The 22,314-nt window shown below is 38.9% G+C and overlaps 1 protein-coding gene across 26 annotated transcripts in view; it reads right to left on the minus strand.

Moving 5' to 3' along the window:
* Nucleotides 1–22,314, minus strand: part of PTK2 (protein tyrosine kinase 2) — a 340,227-nt gene that overhangs the window by 99,409 nt on the left and 218,504 nt on the right. For 9 of the 26 annotated variants that reach the window (XM_063709530.1, XM_063709537.1, XM_063709531.1 and 6 more), the window contains 5 exons: nucleotides 13,640–13,723; nucleotides 12,506–12,523; nucleotides 7,155–7,211; nucleotides 5,289–5,309; nucleotides 4,088–4,185 (listed from right to left, as the gene is read on the minus strand). In XM_063709530.1, the coding sequence (XP_063565600.1) occupies nucleotides 4,088–4,185; nucleotides 5,289–5,309; nucleotides 7,155–7,211; nucleotides 12,506–12,523; nucleotides 13,640–13,723 (278 nt within the window). The remainder of the gene's footprint in view (nucleotides 1–4,087; nucleotides 4,186–5,288; nucleotides 5,310–7,154; nucleotides 7,212–12,505; nucleotides 12,524–13,639; nucleotides 13,724–22,314) is intronic. The other 17 variants (XM_055349579.2, XM_055349592.2, XM_063709536.1 and 14 more) reach the window with 5 other exon arrangements.

The following is a 22,314-nucleotide window of genomic DNA, read 5'->3' on the forward strand; positions in this document are numbered from 1 at the left end:
AATGAAATAAAGTCCACTAACCCTGCTATTACCTGTGTTTAAGTCATGGTACTCTGGGAACTTTAGAATGCTTACCTATCAGGAATTTTGGAGATTATAGGAAGCTCAGAGATAATTTAGTTACATTCCAGTAATGTAGTCACCTTATCTCCCCCAATCTCAAACTGAGGCAGAGCCAGATCTAAATTTGTCTGTTTGTTTGTTTGTTTTTCACTAAATTTGCATCCATTGCTCCTTCTACTCTACTTTGCCTCAAAGGGCAGAGTTAAGAGACTGTGGAATATAGACAATACACCCATAGTTAAAAAAAATTGAAAAAGGAGTAAAAAACAGCAAAAAATATATAACAAATTATACAATTTGATATAAGCACAAGAGTAAAGGCTTCCAAAAGTGAACTAATTTGGTTAGTTTACTGGTGGTAATTATCTGTTATCTTTGATAAAAAAAAAACCCTTTTATAACTTTTGGGTTATAAAAGTAATGCTCAGAGCATCACTAGTACACGTGTAAAGGACATTAAAAAATGCGTAAACATGGAGTTACTGAGGAAGAAAATGGTCATTTGCAGTTTCCAAGCAGGGGTATAAAATAAGAGTCAATTTTCTCTGTTATTGTAACTTTATTAGAGCCATCTCTGTTCACCTGCTACTATTCTAGTTCAAAGACAGTTTCTTGAGCAAGCATGTCACGTGCCACAAAGTAACATTTTGGTCAATGATGGACCACATATACTATAGTGGTCTCATAAGATTATAAAGAAGCTGAAAAATTCCTACTGCCTAGTGACATGACAGAAATCAAATTTCTTATGTGATCATGGTGATGCTGGTGTAAACAAATTTACTGTACTGCCAGTCATATAAAAGTATAGTACATACAATTATGTATAGTGATTGATACATGATAATGATAATAAACGACTATGTTACAGGTTTTGTGTATTTGCTATACTTTGTTTTTCTTTTTTTCTAATATACTACACTTTTAATTGTTATCTTAGAGTGTACTCCTACTTATTTATTTTTTAGAGGCAGAGTCTCACTCTGTTGTCCAGGCTGGAGTGCAGTGGTGTGAACAAGACTTATTGTAGCCTTGACCTCCTGGGCTCAAATGATCTTTCCTCAGCCTCCCAAGTAGCTGAGACTACAGGTGTGTGCCACCAGGCCAGGTTAATTTTTAAATTTTTGTTTGAGACAGGGTCTTACTAAGTTGCCCAGGCTGGTATTGAACTCCTGGGTTCGAGTGATCTTCCTGCCTCAGTCTCCAAAGTGCTGAGATTACAGTCATAAGCCACAGCACCAGCCCCTTCTACTTATAAAACAAAACAAAACAAAACAAAACAAAACAAAACAAAAACTAGTTAACTGTAAAACAGCCTCAAGCAGGGCCTTTCGCAGGTATCCAGAAGGAGGCATTGTTGCCCTAGGAGATGACATCTCCATGCACATTACTGCCTCTGAGGACCTTCCAGTGGGACAAGGTGTGGAGGTCGAAGACAGTGATGTGGATGATCTCAACACTGTGTAGGCCTAGCCTAATGTATGTGTTTGTGTCTTAGTTAAGAAAAAAGTTTAAAAAATTAAAAAAATTTAAATAGAAAAAAGCTTAAAAGGTTCATGATGTAAAAAGGTTACAATAAGCTAAGGTTAATTTAGTATTAAGAAGAGTTTTTAAGATAAATTTAACGTAGCCAAAGCGTACAGTGTTTATAGCCTATAGTAGTGTACAGTCATAATCCAGGCCTTCACATTTACTCACCCAGAGTAACTCCTAGTCCTGCAAACTCCATTCATGGTAAGTGCCCTATATGAGTGTACCATTATTTTATACTTTATACTGTATTTTTACAGTACTTTTTCTATATTTAGATATGCAAATACCATGTGCTACAACTGCCCACAGTATTCAATACAGTAACATGCCATACACGTTTGTAGCCTAGGAGCAACAGGCTATATTATATAGCCTAGATGTGTAGTAGGCTAGACCATCTAAGTTTGCCTAACTATACCGTGTAATGTTTGCACGATCATGAAATCGCCTAACAATGCATTTGTCAGAAAGTATCCCCACCTTTACACACGGCACATGATTGTACTATTAGTCTAAAGTGTCATTTAAAAAAATCACCAATCTAATTTAAAAAGACATGCAATAACAAATGTTGGTGAAGATGTGGAGATTTGCAGTCTTATACGCTGCTGCTAGTAATATAAAATGGTACAGCTGTGTTGGAAATCATTTTGGCAGTTCATCAAAAAGTTAAACATTCCAGCCTGGGCAACATCATGGGACCCTGTCTCTAAAAAAAATAAAATAATTAGCTGGGAATGATGGCACACACTTGTAGTCCCAGCTACTTGGTAGGCTGAGGTGGGAGGGCCACTTGAGCCTGGGAGGTTGAGGCTGCAGAGAGCCATGATTGTACCACTGTACTCCCTTGGTGACAGAGTAAGACCCTGTCCTAAAAAAAAAAAAAAAAAAAGAATGAAAGAAAAAGTTGGCTGGCTCAGTGGCTCATGCCTGCAATCCCAGCACTTTGGGAGGTCAAGACAGGAGGATCACCTGAGTCCAGAAGTTTGAGACTAGCTTGGGAAATGTAGAGAGACGCTGTCTCTACAAAAAAAATTAAATTAGCTATGTGCGGTGGCACTTGCCTGTAGTCCTAGTTACGAGGGAGGATAACTTGAGTTCAGAAAGTCGAGGCCACGGTGAGCCATGATTCCGTCACTGCACCCCAGCCTGACTGACAGAGCAAGACTCTCTCTCTCTCACACACACACACACAAACAATAGTTACCATATGATGAAGCAATTCCACTAATAGGCATATACAAAAGAGAACTAAAAACATAAATCCAGGGCCAGGCACGATGGCTCACACCTGTAATCCCAGCACTTTGGGAGGCCGAGGCAGGCGGATCACAAGGTCAAGAGATCGAGACCATCCTGGCCAATATGGTGAAACCCCATCTCTACTAAAAAAACAAAAATTAGCTGGGCATGGTGGAGCTCGCCTGTAGTCCCAGCGGCTCAGGAGGCTGAGGCAGAAGAATCACTTGAACCTGGAAGGCGGAGGTTGCAGTGAGCTGAGAACACACCACTGCACTCCAGCCTGGCGACAGAGCAAGACTCCGTCTCACCAAAAAAAAAAAAAAACAAAACATATATATATATATCCACAGAAAAACTCATATATGAATGTTCACAGAAACATTTTAATAGTCAAAAAGTGGAAACAACCCAAATATTCATCAACTGATGAAAGGATAAACAAAAGGTGGTCTATATCTATACAAAAGAGTATTATTTGGCAATAAAAAGGAATGAAGCACTAACACATACTGCAACATGGATGAACCTTAAAAATATTATGCTAAATGAAAGAAGCCGATAATAAAAAATCCATATATTATATGTTTCACTTATACAAAATGTCCAGAATATACAAATCTATAGATACAGAAAGTGGATGAGTGGCTGCCAAAGGCTGGGGAAGGGTGGAATGGGAAGTAACTGCTAATGGGTATAAAGTTTCTTTTTGAGGTGAAGAAAATGTTCCAATTGACAGTGGTGATAGCTGCACAACTTTGTGAATATACTGAAAAGCACTGAATTGTACACTTCAAAAGAGTGAACTTCATGGTAAGCAAATGATACTTCATCAAGCTATTATTAAAGCAATCATTTTTAAAATTTATTGATCTTTTTTGGAGGGTAAACTGGGGCAAATTAATATTTCTTTCTCAAAAATGCAGGTAAATAGATATACTGGCTGTTTCTGACTCTCATCTGATTTGCTAATTCTATCTAAAGAACAATCACCTATAAAAACTGTTACTGATGACAAAGGCTGAAAGATTAAAATGAATAAAAGACAGGCCCAGCCTTGTAGGAGCTAATGTTGCCATTTTTTGGTTTCTGAATACACCAAGTATAAGCTGACATTTATGAAGAGCTTTATAAAAGACACCTGTAAATATTAATACCTAGAAGAACTAAGGACTCATGAAGACAAACAAAAGCAATTTAAACTTAAATAGTCAAAATCAGTCTAGTTGTTTGGTAGTCTTAAAAGACTTACTGGACTCATATAAATGCCTTGATGTACATCTCCAAATTGGCCTTCTCCAATACATCGTCCGAGTTCTATTCTTTCTCTTTGAATCTCATAATCCCTGGCTGTAAAACATAATTCACACATCAATACTTAAGTAAAATATTCCAAATGTAGAAACAACACTTGACATATTTCTTGATCATCCATAAGTAAAATTTCATCTGTGGCACATCAATCTATGAAAATGCTTTAAACACAGTGGAATTCTCTTAAACAATATTTTAACAGGAATTCATGTAATTAGTTATGGTATTAGAAGAACTACTGAAACAATGAGTTCTACTAAAGGTAGATATTTTTCATGTTGTTCCTAGGAGTTTTTAAATTTCTGATTTATTTTATATCTATTTGATAGTTTTCTAAATAATTGCCCCAACTATTACATTATATGCTTAACTATTAAAAACTATTAGTTTAGGTATTAATATATGAAGGCTATAAAAGCACAGTTATTAAAGCAATTATTTTACAAATAACTACAGTTTGTAAATATGGAAGCAACATAAAATTATGTCATAAGTAAACTTTATGTTTTGAAAGTTTAAGAGTTTTCCACTTTATGATAATCCTATCTCTACATTACTCATGGAGCTAAAAGAGTTTAAAGAGGTAGTTTCTTAAAACTAATTTCAAAGTTAGATGACTCAGAATCAAGGTTGGATGTATCAACATTATAAATCATAAATATACTTTTGAGACCATGTGCCTCAAATTAATATACTGTTACTGTAATATACAAAATCGATTATTCAGTAGGTTTTTGAGGCACATGGAAAGAAAATGCCCATTAGGAATGTAATAGATTCAATTATAACCCATTTAGCTACTTGGTATTTTGATTTATTTCAGGTAAGAAACTCATCTCCATAGGTTATCGCATATATATTCCAGTAGTGTAATCACCGATGAAATACACCAAGAGCCAAATATTTTTACATGTTCTCCCTGGTTTATCAAATTATAAACACAGAACATTCAACCCAAAATTTAGACAGTTATTTTCCTCTTTAAAATCACTTTAGCTAGTAGTTTCATTGATTTAACAGTATGAGTAAACCAATGACAAATAGTTTAAAAATAAGTTAACCAAAAACTGAAACATCTCATATCACTCCATAGGTTGCAATTGCAAGCAAATGCAGTTAATTTAAAGGAATCCTGTTACCTTCATCTATTCCATAGCTTTCTGTATTGCAATTAAGAGAGAAAAAAATTGAAGACCTTGCTTAGAAATAACTAATAGCAATTAGGTTAACAACACAAACTTGAAGAGAATATTTCAATAATACTTAATTTTTAAAATATTTTAAGCACAAATATGAATTTTAAAGAACTAAATACAAGTAAAAACTAAATATCTTCAAGTTAACTCAATGTTAGTTAAACAATGCTTTTAAGTTCCTATCTCATCAAGTTCCTGTAACTTATTTTTGTCAAGTATGGATGAAAGCCATGTTGGACATTTACTGCTCAACTATAAATAATAAATATACAAATAAAAACTGGATTATCTGCAGGAATGTACAAGTGTCTATATGGCTAATTAAAAAAGTAAACAAGTGTTTTGGTGGGTTTTTTTTCTTTTTTTGTTTTTCTGAGACAGGGTCTCACTCTGTTGCCCAGGCCAAAGTACAGTTGTGCAATCAGGGCTCACTGCAGCCTCGACCTCACAGGCTCAAACAATCCTCACACCTCAGCCTCCTGAGTAGCTGAAACAACAGGTGCATGCTACCACGCCTGCCTAATTTATTTTGTTTTTGGTAGAGACAGGATCTTGTTATGTCACCTAGGTGGGTAATGTACTCTTAGACTCAAACAATTCTCCTGCCTCTGTCTCCCAAAGTGCTGAGATTACAGATGTGCGCCACCATGCCAAAAAGTTAAACCTAAGTTTAAACATTTTTCCAAACTGATACTGGCAATCAAAATGTACACACAAGTTTCAGCTCTGGCCTCTTTTGAGTAACTCTCTAGTCAAGAAGCTCCTGAAAGGGGACATGGGTCCACAGGGCACAATGCACACTTGAAAGGCAACACTGGGTTGTTTCTCTTCATTCTGGTAATGCTTCCTCAATGTATACAGAAAATCCAAACAAGAATATTTACAAGAATATTTATACTATAGAATAAGGCACCTATAACATTTATTTTACAAATATATATAGCTCTACTGAAATCAGGACATTCAGATTTTGAGTTAATTTCTAAGACTTCTGAAGACTCTTTAAAAGGCAGGTTTAATTTTTTTTTTTATACTCAAGTCAGTACTGTCTGGAACATTAAAAAAATAAGAAAATGAAATTAAGAAATAAATTTCTTTTTGCAAATGAAATTTCAAGAGTTTATCTAATTCAACATCTGGAGACTATACACTCCAACATGAGACCTGGGGCTTCAAGATTTTCCTTAATCAACAAGCTGCACATCACAGAGAGAAGCAGAATCTTGACATTTCCAGGCTGTATGAAGGTCCTTTAAGAGTTCTGTTTCTCTCCCCACACCTCCCACCCCTGAGGTGTACAAACTGACGATGGTTACGAGCTATTTGTATTGGTTAGTCAATGGCAACAAAGAATAAACAATTTAAAGGGGGAAAATGCAAATTTTTGAATATATGTGTGTGAAAGTATGGGTATACGTGTGTGTATGTATGTGTATTATACATATATGGATATATATATTGTGTGTGTATATACACACACATTCACATATATACTTAACCAATAATACTAATTTTCTACAGACAGAAAATACCCTAATCAATAAAGGTTCTATTATGATAGAGTCAGAAAACAAGATTACAAAAATCCTGTAACTAAAAATTATTACAGATATTTGAGTTTTAGGCTTCTGACCTTAGAGTGGGCATATGTAAGTAATATAGAATGGTAAAGGTTGAAAAGAATATTTCTGTTCAGCACCCAAGGAAGTATTAAAAATGGCTCTAAAAAGACAGTAAGTATCAATAACTTTTAAATGCAAGGAGGCATCTGTCAAGTCTGAGCAAGAACAAAATCAGAAGTTTACTTACTTGAGGGCATGGTGTAAGTATCTTCTTCATCTATAATCTCAGCATAATCATCTGTTTCTGCAGGAAAAGAAACAGATATGTTGAAAGAGGTTAAACATCTGACCTCCTGGTATTTCATATAATTAAAATAGGCAAAGCGATCTGCTTAAATCCTCTACTATGCTGAAATATTCTTAAAACACTATTACTCAAATTTTGCTCACACATGAGTCATTTATGGAAATAAAAGTGACATCATTGTCCAATACGTTATAATACACAGACTTGTTTATCGGAGAGCAAACAGGGCTAACACAGAAAGCCCTTGTAAAAAACAGAACGACATGAAACAACTATGTATATGCTTCAAATTAACCAATCTACCAACCGCAAAGCTCTTCCTCAACTACACCAAATACATGTTTAAAACTACAGTTGTCTACTGGGCTTTCTCCAAATAAGACTGGTATCTATAAAACACAGTATCTGATTTTATTAACAGTTAGACTTGACAGCATAATCTGAACGGAACCTTTAGAAAATAAATGGTACCCAATTTTTGAGATTAACTGTGCTAATTCATTCCATTTGCTCAGGGTTGAGAAATGCAACAGGAATTTGTTTCCTAACTTTTAAACTCAGATATTTTAGGCATTAATGTCAAAAGGGCAGATCTACAAAGAAAAAAAGGAGAATAAGCAGCATATTAAAATGAGGTTTTTTGAGATCACGTCAAGAAGTTCCAATGTATCTACCTACTCTTTTTGGGTAATACACCAACTTAAAAGTCCACCACTATATTAATGGGAAATTTAAAAATACCCATCTGAAGAAAACAGTCACTCATGTGGTAACAACTATACTGAAAAAATCACTTCAGCCTTGTCTTTTTTCTCTTTCTAGAAAAAGGAAAATCTTCAGCTGCTCCATGTATAAGGATTTTAACTGCTGGGCCATTCTTGTGAGTCAGTAAAGCAGGGACAGGACTTTGTGATGCATCATTTCCAAGGAGCTCTATTTTGATATTTTGACCTAGCATCCTTGTTTAACACCAATGAAACTAAAAGCTACAAGTTCTTTCTTCTGTGACACCTTATTACTGCATTCAGATATTAAAGGTACAGAATTCAAAGCAAAGAGAGAATATATATGGTTTACAGTCACTGGGATATCAATCATTCCACATCTATGGTAATGACTGAGATCAAATCTACAAGTGGAAGAATTCACTTCTTATTATGTAATCATCATTAAAAGTGATTACAGTAAAAAAAAAAGTTGGGGAAGCAGATTATAACACCAATAAATCAATTCTCTTTAAGACAGTTATTATTTGTAAACTATTCCTAAGTCCTATATGACAGGCAGATAATCTATATTATTCTTATACGTTTATAAGAATACTTACAAGATTAAAAAAGTTTTAATAGACTCCAAATCATACATTCTTTTATTTCTGTATTCTCCCTCTTAATCTGTTTTCAGCGAATACTAAGAACAGTAAATTGGCATCTGTAGGCCTATAGCTCTGCTTCTGTGTAAGGTGGCTTATCAAAACACCCTGTGAAAGAAAATTTGGGGACGGAAGGAAGCTGCTAACACACTTGCAACAAAAAAGACTAAGCAGGGGAGGAATCTACTCTAACAGCTAAGGCAACAGAAGCCACACAAATGGCCATTTGCAATCATTTCTCTTTTGATTCCATAGTTTAACACGCTCAACTTTGTGATGCTCTCCTCAGAAAATGAATGCAACTAAAGCTGTCTTTCCACACAACAGCCCTAGCACCCTCACTGTTTCCTTTCATATAAAGCACGTGCCTTTAGAAGTAAAGCACATGAGTTGGCCCTGCTGCAGCAGGATTTTGGGAGAGAGAGCCACTCAAACTCTGCACCTCTGCTTCCCTTCCCCAGCTGCCCTGTTATCCAAACTGCTGAAAAGTCTCTACAACCCTGCACGTAGCTCATGGTGTTACTAAGCAGATGTTTTGCACTTGTCACCACAGCTTCATATGGCTGCAAAGTTCATTAAAAGCCTGTTCAGAAGCCCAAGTCTATCAGATGACAGGTGTCTACTGCCTTAATGAAGAAGGGCATAAAGCTGCTGCTAACACCAGTGGCAGTGACCTCCAACTGAGGGCTTTACCATGCACCAAAGCTTATGCTGGCCCAGAGCCAATTCTAGTTTTAGCCACCTATTCAGAGACCTCTCCTCAAACTAATTTGCCTCCATCCCACTGTTCTTAATCATGTTCCCTGACTCATTTTCCTCATTACCTATAACAACCTGATATAATTTTGTTTCCTGTGAACTGTATGCCCACCTCTCTAGAATGGAACAGCCACCAGAGTGGAACCTTCATGTATCTTGCTCAACACTGTGTCCTCAGCAGCTAAAACAGTGTCTAACACAGAGAAGGTCCCTCAAGAAACACATGCTAAACCAAAAGAATGAATGCACTGCAGCAATCAGTAAAGAAACGCTATACCCCTAAGAAACTGAGGCAAAGGATTTAATCTGTGTGAGGCAGCACAGAAGTGAATGGTAGAGCTGCAATACATGTGACAAAATACACAAGCCCATTTGGGGAAAACCGCTTGAGCTTTGGAAAGTCACTTCACCTGGCAATGCTTCAGCTGTGCCCTCGTGGGTAAAATAACATCATCCGCCTTGTGGCATTGTTATGAGGATTACAGGAGACACGACAGAAAGTTGAGATGTGCCCTACACGTAACAGATCATCAAGCAACAGTAGCTCCTCTGATTGTTTTGCTTCTTCTGAGGGCTCTCTGAAAGGGACCTGGCAGTTGAGGATTTAGGATTCCTGTGTGCTGATACTCTCAGCCAATCTTTTTGGTTTGACAGCAGTCCTTCTAGGACTGTCCCATTTTATAAAATCCTCAGTAGAGATATCAACCTCTAAAACAATTGTGAAGGAGTAAAATAAATAGGCTAATATATATCAGGCTAGCACACATTGTGGAAAAAATCATGTTGCATACATTTCAATTAATTCATACAATCACAAGAGAAAACCTGTAAATTTCTTTCTTTTTTTTTTTTTTAGCTGTATGAATTGTACATAAAATCTCTGGGGATGTATCAAAGCTGTCTGGGAATTACTTATATTTGGGTTGCAGGTGTGTGTACTATGATGCAATGTGAATAGAGAATTCATGGAGTAAAATCAACAATGTTGCAGGTACATGATCTGCAAAAGTTTATAACCCTCTACATATGAGTTTCATATGTATGGTAATATCTGGTGTATATTTCTAAGAATTCCTTTTTTTTTTGAAGACAGGTTCTTGCTCTGTCGCCTAGGGTGGAGTACAGTGGTGCAATCTTGACTCACTGCAGCCTTCACCTCCTGGGCTCAAGTGATCCTCCCAACTCAGCCTCCCAAATAGCTGGGACTACAGGCACGCGCTGCCATGCCTGCTAATTTCTTGTACCTTTTGTAGAGATGGGGTTTTGCCATGTTGCCCACGCTGGTCTCAAACTCCTGGGCTCAAGTGTAATCCCAGAATGCTGAGAATACAGGCAGGAGCCACTGCACCCAGCCTTCCCAAGAATTCTTGACATTGATTTGGCTGTATTTTGCTTTTCTTTCCTGGTTTTTAGGATTGTAAGATAGTATTACACTGATATGATAGGTATTTTTACGTATTCAAGGGCCCTAAAAAATTGGAGTACAGTCTGAAACTTCCTGGGCCCTCCACATGTTAGTGTAACATAGTTTAAGGAAAACAGAAAAATTACCCCCCAAGGGTTAATTCAAAAGATAAGGAAAATACAAAGAAAAAAGGAAACAAGTTCAAAGGCCTGGGAACAAATGAAGCTAGGTCTGCATTCTATATTTAATAATGACATTGACTACTAATCATATTATTGGGAGCTTACCATATACTAGATGCTGTTGTAAATAATTACATATATTGTCATTTAATCCTCAGCAAAATTATTTGAAGTTGTACTATGATCACCATCCCTATTTCACAGGCAAGAAACTGTAGCATACAAAAACAGGTGGGCCATATTTGGTCCATGGGCCTTACTGACCAAGACCACGTGACTACCCTTAAGGCTCAGCTTATTCACCTGTAAAATGGGTTAAGTACACTTGCCCTGGCTAATTCATAGTATTGAGAAATTCATAGGTGGGAAAATACACACAAGTGTTTGCAGACATTTATCTAAATTTTGATGCTTACAGAGTAATCCTCACAACAACCACTTGAGACTTTTCCCAGATGAAGACCCAAGAGATGAAGCAATTTGCTTGTAATCCCTCAGCTAGTCAGCTGCTGACTGGATGGGGCAGTGGAAAAAGGGCAAGGCTGGAGCCTAAGACCTGACCACTTGCCTCTAGCAGCCTTAGAGTCTCTCTTAATCCTCTGATTATCACTTTCCTCACCTGCAAAACAGTGAGGACAATACCCAGTGATATTCTGAATGACTGCTGTGAGAATTAGGAATCAAGTCAGTAAAGTGTCACATGCAGAAAGCTCTAGATGAATTGCAGCTGCTAATTGATTATTATCACAGAATTAATCTAAAAATGAAGCTCAAATCTCTGACCTCAAATCCTGTGAAAAACACACACTTTTAAGACCTTTTACTGAAATTGCTTAGCTCGTTATACTCAAGTTATAAATATCTCTATCCTATTACAAAAATGAACATAGGTGAAATCTTCAGTAAAAGCATTCTTTCATTTAATCAGGAGGAAAAAAATACAATTCCTTCTTAATTTTAGTTTATAAAATCTTACTCCTTTAATATAAAGGAGGATAAAGTTTCATGCAAGCAGTATATGAAGTAGATGGGAAATGTAAGACATAGAATGTGATTTAAAATTTTTAAATTTCTACCTTAAGTGCTATCAACTATTTGAAAAACCAATTATCATTATTGCTGATATTTCACTAATTCCGTTAGTTTCTGTGAGTCTTTAAAATCATTTTTCATTCTTTCCTTTCTACTATCTCATTCCCAAACTAAGAATTATCACACAGATACCATACTTGGGAAACAGAGTGTATGGACCGCTACCATTTACAGCTTTCAAGTGTTACTAATTTTGCTTTTGACATTTTTTTAAGAACTCTCAAAGTTTTAATAATGAAATCTAGAAAATTTACTAGGAATACATACAACTCAAACTTACCACTAAAATATGATTAAGAAATTGATAGTTATCCTTTCCATGCCAAAGCCCTAAGCAATTTTTAAAATATTTTGCATACCATTTTGTACTTGGTTCTGTTGGATCAAAAGCACATTTTGCCTTTCATTAAATACTAAACTATATGTATTTTCATAAATAATTATCTCATAGCAGTAACACAAATGTGAAAATAAATATTACCGTCCCCACTAATTTCATCTGCAGATCCAGGTGGCATGCAAAGAAAGGGAAGTAGGGAACAGAGGGAGGGAGACATAGGAAGGAGAAGAGGGAAGAGAGGGGAAAACACTATTAAAATGACAAGTAAACCAAAGTGTAAGAAAAATAAAAAAAATTACCCCCCAGGGTTTAATTCAAAAGATAAAGAAAGACTGTAGTGGTAGTATGTTTACTTGAATTTGAGGGCATAATGCCAAGTTTAAAGCTGTCAATGTATTACATGAAGTTACACAGCTAAAGTATTACAGAGTGTAAACTGGATTCTGCCACACTAAGCAAAGTTAATTTGACTGCCTCTTACAATTAAATTTTAAAAATGGTTTCTACCTTCCTCAAAGGGAACGTCTGTCCCCTCAGATAAAAATGCAAACAAACTAGTCATTAATCTGTATGTTTAGTTACAAGAAGAGAATAAGCCCTCAGCAAGCCCATTCCAATAAGCCAGTGGGATTTAAATATTATAAGGTAGACATAGGCCAGGCCCACTACTATAAACTGTGGGGAGTGCAGTACTTGAAGCTCTGCTGACAACGAAGGTTCCCATTTAAGTTTGCACAGAATAAATTTTGTTTTGAATAGTCTGGAGAAATTACTGTTTCAATTATTATAAATAATCTTTGCTTTCCTAGAAAATGCTCCAAATGGCATAGCTGCCTCTACTATGCAGCAGCCCTAAATATCTTTCCCCAAAGCATGAAAAGCAGACAACTAGGGAGTCACTTTGGCCATTCTCCTTCATTCAGTTGCATGCTATATTAGGAAATCCATGATGCAAAAAGTGTGATTTTCTCTGTGGGAAAACACTCAAACAACACAAATGAAACTGAGAAGCGACTTCTTGCCCTGTCATGCATTTAAAAACCAGCAAACAGGCAAACAAAAAATCTTGTATTCAAGAGAGTAACCCAAAAACGGTGACATAAAACCTTGCCCCCACCCCAATCCCCTTATTGCTTCTGAACAATGAACAGCACATACACTAATATTCAATAAAGCTATGATCTGTTCAGGATAATCTATAAGCATCAGGTTAGAGTTAGTTTCTCTGGAGTGCTCTGGTTAATAGGAGAGCCTGTGCAAATATGAGTGCAGTACCCGTAGAAGGAGGATCATGGGAACAGAAGACCAAAGGGAGAAAGCGCCTAGCTTTCTTAACTTTATGTTGGCAGTGACTGACTCCTTTATAAAGAGGCAAGAGGGGAAAGAGAAAAATAGAAACAAATTATTTCAATACAAAAGACAACTTTTGTTACATTTAAAGGCTTATCTATAAAAACAGATACAAAATTGCAATGCTTTTATTTTGACTATTGGCATGCCTTATTTCTTACTAGGATTGACTTGAGTTTTAAAAAACATACTAATATTTTAAAATTTAATTTCCTGTAGATTAGCACTTGATACAGAAACAAGACTCGTAAGAATCTCCCAGCTCTGTAGAGCCAGCCAGTTGAATATTCAGATATTTTTCCAAATGACAACAGTTACAGGAAAAAACAAAGACCAATAAATAATTCAAGACTCTTGTGAACATTTAACATTCAACCATAGCAGAAAAATAGCAGATCTTCATTTGTGAAAGAGTTTTACGAACAACTTTCCCCAAATCATTAGCAAAGACACACTCACAGCTCTTGAGTTATATACTTTACATAAATTACCTTAACATAAAAACTGGCGATGAGGATCTTTGAAAACACAGGTTACAAAACCTCTACTAGCATTACGGATTCATTTGCTCACTCATTCATGTACTCAAAGCTCATTTTAGAGTCAAAAAGCTGGATCGATAAAACACATCTCAGCTCTCCAGAAGCATATAGCAAAATGAGAAAATAAGCAGCAACTGCAGTATGGTAATGGCAATAGTGGACAAGTGTGAAAGTGAAGTCAAAGCCAGGGATGCAGGGATGTAGCCCTTTAAGAGGCAGCAGTCATTAACAAATGACAGACACAGGTAACATCAACATTTAACTGCATACTCACGGGGTATCATAAAGAAAGATCAGAAGTATGGACCCAAGAACAAGGGTCAGGACTGTTTGCCCATCAAGATGGTAACAATCTTATTGACATTGTCAATATATTAGCAACAGAAATGAGAACAGAAATGTACACTTCAGTAATATTTTTCAAACGGTATGCTTTGATCCTATTAACATTTTTTTTTTTTTTTTTTGAGACGAAGTCTCGCTCTTCTCCCCCAAGCTGGAGTACAATGGCACGATCTTGGCTCACTGCAACCTCTGCCTCCGGGTTCAAGCGATTCTCCTGCTTCAGCCTCCCGAGTAGCTGGGATTACAGGCGCCTGCTACCAAGCCCAGCTAATTTTTTTATTTTTTTTTTTAGTAGAGTCAGGGTTTCACCATGTTGGCTACGTTGGTCTCAAATTCCTGACCTCAGGTGATCTGCCCACGCAGGCCTCCCAAAGTGTTGTGATTACAGGCATGAGCCACCGCGCCCAGCCGATCCCGGTAACGTTTACTGACAATTTCATCTTATTGCTTGACTTAAAAGCTACCTTTACACACACTAAATTTCTGGACTTTGTATATGATGGCCCTAGAGGAAAGCATAAACTGGTCTCTCAGTTAAGAAGATGGGCCTGCCAGCCTGTGTAACATAGCAAGACCCTGTCTCTACAAAAAAATTCAAAAATTAGCCAGGTGTGGAGTCACGTACCCGTGGCCCCAGCTATTGAGGAGGCTGAGTTGGGAGGACTGCTGGAGCCAGGAGGTAGAGCCTGGACCACAGAAGCAGAGCCTCTGAACTCCAGCCTGGTGACAGAAGGAGACCTTGTCTCGCCAAGATGGGCCTGACAACTGGATGCACTGTGTGATGCGGGATGAATTCTGGACTGGAGGCTGGTGAAGGGAAAGATCAGGAAGCAACAGTGATACGGAACATTATTGGGATGAAATAATTTAGACTGCAGATAAGAGCATTTCTTCAGTATTAAATTTCCTGATTTTGATAATTATACTCTGATCATATAAGATGATATCTTTGGTCTTAAACACACACTGAAATGTTTATAAGCAGCACCATGTCTGTAACTTGTTTTCACATGGTTCAAGGAAAAAAACTAACAACAACAACAACAAAACCTATAGAGTGATAAAGCAAGTGAGCCAAAATATAAACATAGTGAAATGGAGGAAAGAGCATATGAGACATCACGTTACTATTCTTACAACCATTCTCCAAATGTAAAGTTACAGAAAAATAAAAGATACATGGAACACTAGCTCTGGGGCCAGACTGTGGATTCAAATACTGGCTCAATTATTCATTCTGACCTTGGATACACTGCTCAACTTCTGCTGCTTAGTTTTCTTATTGTAAAATGGGGTTATAACAGAAGCTACCTCCATTAAGGAGGTTGGGAAAGGATTCCATGGGATTCTCTGGGCACCTAGAACAGAGTGACCACTCCACAAGTGCTAGCTCTTCTTACTTTTCTACTGTTCATTTCTAAACTGGACTGAATATTCTTTATACTAACTTAAAAAGTGAATTTTTTAAAAAAGTACAACTCTTTTTGAGTAATACCAAGAATATTATCACACATCATAAAAACAAAAACAAAAAGGATTAGGACTTTTATTGTATTCAAGATAATCATTTTAATTATTGAACACCTGCCATAAACTAGGCATACCATGTAGGTGCTGGAGTTAGAACAGTGAACAAAATAGAAACCCAAACTTTCAAATTATTGAGCTTCTGTTCTAGTAAGGGAGAAGGAAGATAAAATAAGTAAATTATATGGCATGTCAACATGTAAGTGCTAGGGAAAAACCAGCAGAAGAAGGAATATTTTCAAGTGGGGCTACCATTTTAAATATGGTGATTATGGAGGGAGTCATCTGCAAAGACTTCCAGGAGGAGAGGGAAAGGGCCATGCACACATCAGGGGAGGCCAGTGCAGCACACACACAGGCCTTGGCTCTGCAGAGGTCAGTGTGAACACGTGCTGAGGAGCAGCAGGGAGGTCAGGTGAGGTGGATGAAGAGTTGGGAGTGGGAAGGGGGAGGTGGCACTGAGATGTACTCAGTGAGGTCCCAGAGTGTCTAAGACCTCTTAGCTCCTGGTAAGGGCACTGGCTTTTATTCCAAATGATGTCAAGAGTCATTCAGAATATTGTTTCCTTTTAAAGGAAAAGAGAGAGTTCCTACATTGTTTCACAAATTCTAGGAATGTGAAGATAATGGGTAAGGCCACTAGTCAAGAAAAAAATGCCTTTCAACAATTGCTCCGGGCCCGGGTGCAGGATAGGGGTGAGGAGGGCATGACTGAAGCCCCATACTCCTGCCTCTCTGGGACTGATAAATTTTGCAGACCTCACATACCTCAGGCTGCTCTGAGCAACTTTTCCTTTCTCACCAGTCCAACTTTCTATGTGATTACGCTGGTTCAGATTTACCTCCGTCTCAACTAGCTTATTGCAATCCTACCTATTCCCTTTCAGAAGGCTCCCAGGAAGCCTTTGAAAAATGACAGACGATGTCACTCTTCTCATTCTCTGCTCTCTTTTGTACTGAGTTACTTGTTCTCTTTGACTTTTGGGGTACAGGGATTACTCCACACTGTGAGGGAGAACTTGAACTTTGTATGTGTGGCAATGTGTGATCAATTGGCAAGTCACCAGCAAAAGCTGCAGTTTTGGAGTGGCTGACAGTGGTCACAGTGAATGGTTATAACTGCAGAGGGCTACTTATTTCTCTACACATTTAGATAAGAAAAGCAGTTTGAACACTTGGAGGCTAAGGAAACACTCACCACCAAGGGGTAAGACTCCTATGGAAGATGGCAGAATGGGCTGATTGGTGTTGGGTCACCCATCAGCATCACAGGAGTGTCTCTGCAGCATGGAACACTGTGGAATATTGTGTAGCGTGGTCCTATTATCAGAGGCATCCGACCCAGAACAACTCCATCTTGAATAGGGGCTCGGTAAAATAAGACTGAGACCTACTGGGCTGCGTTCCCAAGAGGTCAGGAATTCTAAGTCACAGGATGAGACAGGAGGTTGACAGAAGATACAAGTCATAATAAAGACCTTGCTGATAAAACAGCTTGTGGTAAAGATGCTGGCCAAAACCCACCAAAACCAAGATGGTGACAAAAGTGATCTCCAGTCATCTTCACTGCTTACTATATGCTAATTATAATGCATTAGCATGCTAAAAGACACTCCCACCAATGCCAGGACAGTTTACAAATAACATGGCAAGGTCAGGAAGTTACTCTGTATGGTCTAAAAAGGGGAGGAACCCTCAGTTCTGGGAATTGCCCACCTCTTTCCCAGAAAACTCATTAATAATCCACCCCTTGTTTAGAATATAATCAAGAAATAACTATAAGTATCCTTAGTCCAGCAGCCCACACTGCTGCTCTGCCTATGGAGTAGCCATTCTTTTACTCCTTTGCTTTCTCAATAAACTTGCTTTCATTTTACCCTATGGATTTGCCTCAACTTCTTTCTTCAGCCAGATCCAAGAACCCTCTCTTGGGGTCTGGATCAGAACTCCTTTCAGGTAACACCATGGTATTTCCCTCTTTTGGGGGAACCAGGATTCAATGTAAAAGTGGGAACCAGGCATGGTGGCTCATGCCTGTAATCCCAGCACTTGGGGAGGCAGAGGTGGGCGGATCACCTGAGCTCTGGAGTTGGGAGACCAGCCTGGGAAACATGGCAAAATACTGTCTTTACAAAAAATACAAAAGCTAGTCAGGCGTGGTGGTGTGTGCTTGTAGTCATAGCTACTTGGGAGGGTGAGGTGTGAGAACTGTTTGAGCCCAGGAGATGGAGGTTGCAGTGAGCCAAGATCACGCCACTGCACTCCAGTCTGGACAACGGAGTGAGACCCTGCCTTAAAAAAAAACAAAAACAAAAAGTGGGGTCCTTGATTTTTTTTAAGATGGGGTTTTGCTATGTTGCCCATGCTGGTCTCTAACTCCTGGGCTCAAGAAATCTGCCTGCCTCGGCCTCCTGAAGTGCTGGGACTATAGGTGTGAGCCACCATACCAGGCCCTTGATTTTTATGCTGGGCCTTCCAGCTATGCCTGCTTTTCAAATATTTAAATACTAGGCCCTGAAAACTGCAAATGCTTTATTTGCCCAATTCATTAAAGGGCTCCAACTTGAAGTCAGTAATCTAATTAAAAAACAAGCTAAGTTGAAAAGGACACCTATCAAAATAAATCAGTCTCCAAAATACAACTTTCTGACATTTAGCTGCCTATTTTGAAATCCTCTGTCAGAGAAATTTACACCTATAAAGGAAATTACCATTTTTAAGGGCATCTTCCCCCCTGCACCTAAACCACTAAAATATTATCTTCACATTCCTGGAATCTGTGATATAAAGAACAATGGACAATCAATAGTTTATTATTATTATTATTCTCATTGAGAGAGTCTTGCTGTGTCCATCCAGGCTGGAGTGCAGTGGCGTGATCTTGGCTTACTATAACCTCCGCCTCCCAGGTTCAAGTGATTCTCGTGCCTAAGCCTCCCCAGTGGCTGGGATTACAGGCATCCGCCACCACACCTGGTTAATTTTTGTATTTTTAATAGAGACAGGTTTCACCATGTTGGCCAGGCTGGTCTGGAATTTCTGACCTCAGGTGATCCGCCCGCCTCGGCCTCTCAAAGAGCTGGCATTAAAGGTGTGAGCCACCATACCTGGCCAATAGTTACATTATTTTAATGCAAATTCTTGGTAAACAATTTAAGAACTGTCTGTTCTTTTTTCCTTTACAAGTCCACGTGTAATTGCTGCTAATCAGAGTACCTATATAGGACAACTTCAATCTATGACTTGGTCTTCTAAATATACTCCCAGTGTAAACCCTAAAGGAAAAAACTTAGGCAAAATTAATAAAAGTACAGAGTTTATTCGCAGGAGCAATTTGGATTTGTCAATAGATTGGATATGGGAGAAGAAAACAAAGAATAGCATCAAAAATAACCCCAAGGATGATCTGACCAGCCAGAAGGAAAGTAGTGCCATTTAATGAGTGGAGAAGGGGAGAGAAGCAGGCTTGGCGTGAATATCAGTTCCTTTTGAGTATATTAAGTCTGAAATGCTCATGAGACATCAGATTCCACATGGTGAGAACATAGTGGCCACGGGTCTGGAGTTCAAGAAAGAAGTCTGAAAAACTAAGATAACAATCTGAGAGTCAGCAGCATAATTAAGTCATGAAACACAATGAGATCCCCAAGGGTGTGACTGTGGCTGACACAAAGTGTCAGAAGAACTGAGTCCTGGGATCCTCAGGCGTGAAGTGCTGAATAATGAGTGAAGTAGGAAGAATATGGTATTCTGGAAGCAAAAGCAGGGCAATTTCAATAAGGAGCAACACTGAATCACAATAGCTCACATAAAGAGTTCTTCTATCATAAGCGGACCAGTGATGTCAGAAGGGGGCTACTAAGGTGGGGAAACCACAGTGGGTGATGTGCTAATGAAACCAGAGCTAACCTGATTAAGCCTGCCAAACTTAACCTGCCTTGTTTGCTGTATTAGGCCATTATTGTATTGCTATCAAGAAATACCGGAGACTGGGTAATTTATAAAGAAAAGACGTTTTAATTGGTTCACAGTTCTGCCAGCTTTATGGAAAGCATGGTGCTGACATCTTTTTGGCTTCTGGGGAGGCCTCAGGAAGCTTACAATCACGGCAGAAGGTGAAGAGGGAGCAGGCACATCACACAGCAAAAGCAAGAGCAAGGGGTGGGGTGGGGAAAAGCCACATACTTCAAAGGACCAGTTCTAATGTGAACTAAGAGCCAGAGCTCACTCATCACCAAAGGAATGGCCCACGCCATTCATAAGGGATCTGCCTCATGATTCAAGCACCATCCACCAGGCCCCACCTCCAAAAGTGGGGATTACATTTCAACATGAGATTTGGGCAGGGACAAATATCCAAATGATATCAGTTGCTTTTAGTCGCTTAGATCTAAAAACTCCCACTAGCAAGTCAAATAGCCAGACAATCCATAACTAAACTCCCATTAGCTTCCTGTAGGTCACTGCAGTAATGGGTGCTTTAAGTTATTTTTCAGGAAGTAGGGGGCAGCTCTTGTCCCGCTCAAGCAGCTTGAGGCCACCAATCCTTCAAATGGGCTTATGCCAATGCAGGAGAGATGACCATATGACATCAGAGAGCTGAAAACTCTTCCCTCAGATCAGGGTAATGCTACCATTTTCTGAACACATGTTCTATGAAGAGTCAGGAAGCCTGACTATGTGTGGGCAGATCACTTATTAACTCACTTTTCCTTATACCCAATCACTTTTTCCCATGCCTTCAACTGCCCTGCTCCTCTATCCCATAAATATCCCTAAAACTTCATCTTTGGAGAGGCATATTTGACATTTGTTCTCTCATCTCCTCACACGGCAGCCTTGGGAATGAGATCTTTTCCCTTTGGCAAAACCTGTTGCCACAATGATTGGCTTGCTGCACGTTGGGGAAAAAACTAACAGTAGTAGAGCAGGGAAAATTCCTGACCAGGTAACAAGTGATAGAGGGTAGACTGGTAACAAATTAGACTTAATTGGGCTGGGCCTGGTGGCTCATGCCTGTAATCCCAGCACTTTGGGAGGCTGAGGCACATGGACCACTTGAGGCCAGGAGTTTGAGACCAGCTAACATGGAGAAATACTGTCTCTATCGAAAATACAAAAATTAGCCAGGCATCTGTAGATCCAGCTACTCAGGAGGCTAAGGCACAAGAACTGCTTGAACCCAGGAAGCGGAGATTGCAGTAAGCCGAGATCGCACCACTGCACTCCAGCCTGGGCGACAGAGAGAGGCTCTGTCTCAAAAAAAGTAGTAGATCTAACTGGGTGAGGACAAGTCATCTATTGTGAGATCAAGGCAGGCAGCACTTATTATGGCTGGCAAATGCTGGAGGTTTAAGGAAAGGTTCAAAGCGGCTGTGAGATGGAATTGAAAGCAAGACCAAAGCAATGTGGTTGTGCTATTCGCTTTACGGTTCAGTTGTGCTACAGCAGACATGGGACAGAACGAGCTGGCTTTAACTTGGCAGCGTTTCTACCAAGTGAGTTAAAAACAAACAAACGAGTAGGGCAGAGATGATGGGGATGTAGGCCAGGGAAGGATACAATTATTGATCAGGGGTTTTAGGCTTGTTAAGAAACCAGAGAAGACAAAAAAATGTGATGCAGACAGCAGAATGGGGATGGGATCAAGGAACAAGCTAGAAAAATTGGAGGTGGTGGTCAGAGAGGGTTTTCTTAAAATTGAAATTATAGGAGAGTTATAGTTGTGATACAGTGTAGGCCTCACAGGAAAGAGAAATAGCAGACAGCACCACTGGAAGAATGGAGAGAAGAGGTGCTGGGGCTGGGCACAGTGGGTCACACCTGTAATCCCAGCACTTTGGGAGGCCAAGGAGGGCAGATCACTTGAGGTCAGGAGTTTGAGACCAGCCTGGTCAACATGGTGAAACCCCGTTGCTACTGAAAATAAAAAAAATTAGCTGAGTGTGGTGGTGCACACCTGTAATCCCAGCTACTCGGGAGGCTGAGGCAGGAGAATCGCTTGAAACTGGGAGGCAGAGGTTGCAGTGAGCCGAAATCCCACCACTGCACTCCAGCCTGGGCGATGGAAAAAAAAAAAAAGAAAAAAAAAAAGAAGACATGCTGGAGGAATTGCCTACCATGAACATTGAAATCCTCCCAAACTACGATGGGGGATGCTGGAGCACTGACAGTGAACTGGGTGCT

This window comes from Gorilla gorilla, chromosome 7 (genome assembly GCF_029281585.2).
Source record: "Gorilla gorilla gorilla isolate KB3781 chromosome 7, NHGRI_mGorGor1-v2.1_pri, whole genome shotgun sequence".
Classification (NCBI taxonomy): Eukaryota; Metazoa; Chordata; class Mammalia; order Primates; family Hominidae; genus Gorilla; species Gorilla gorilla.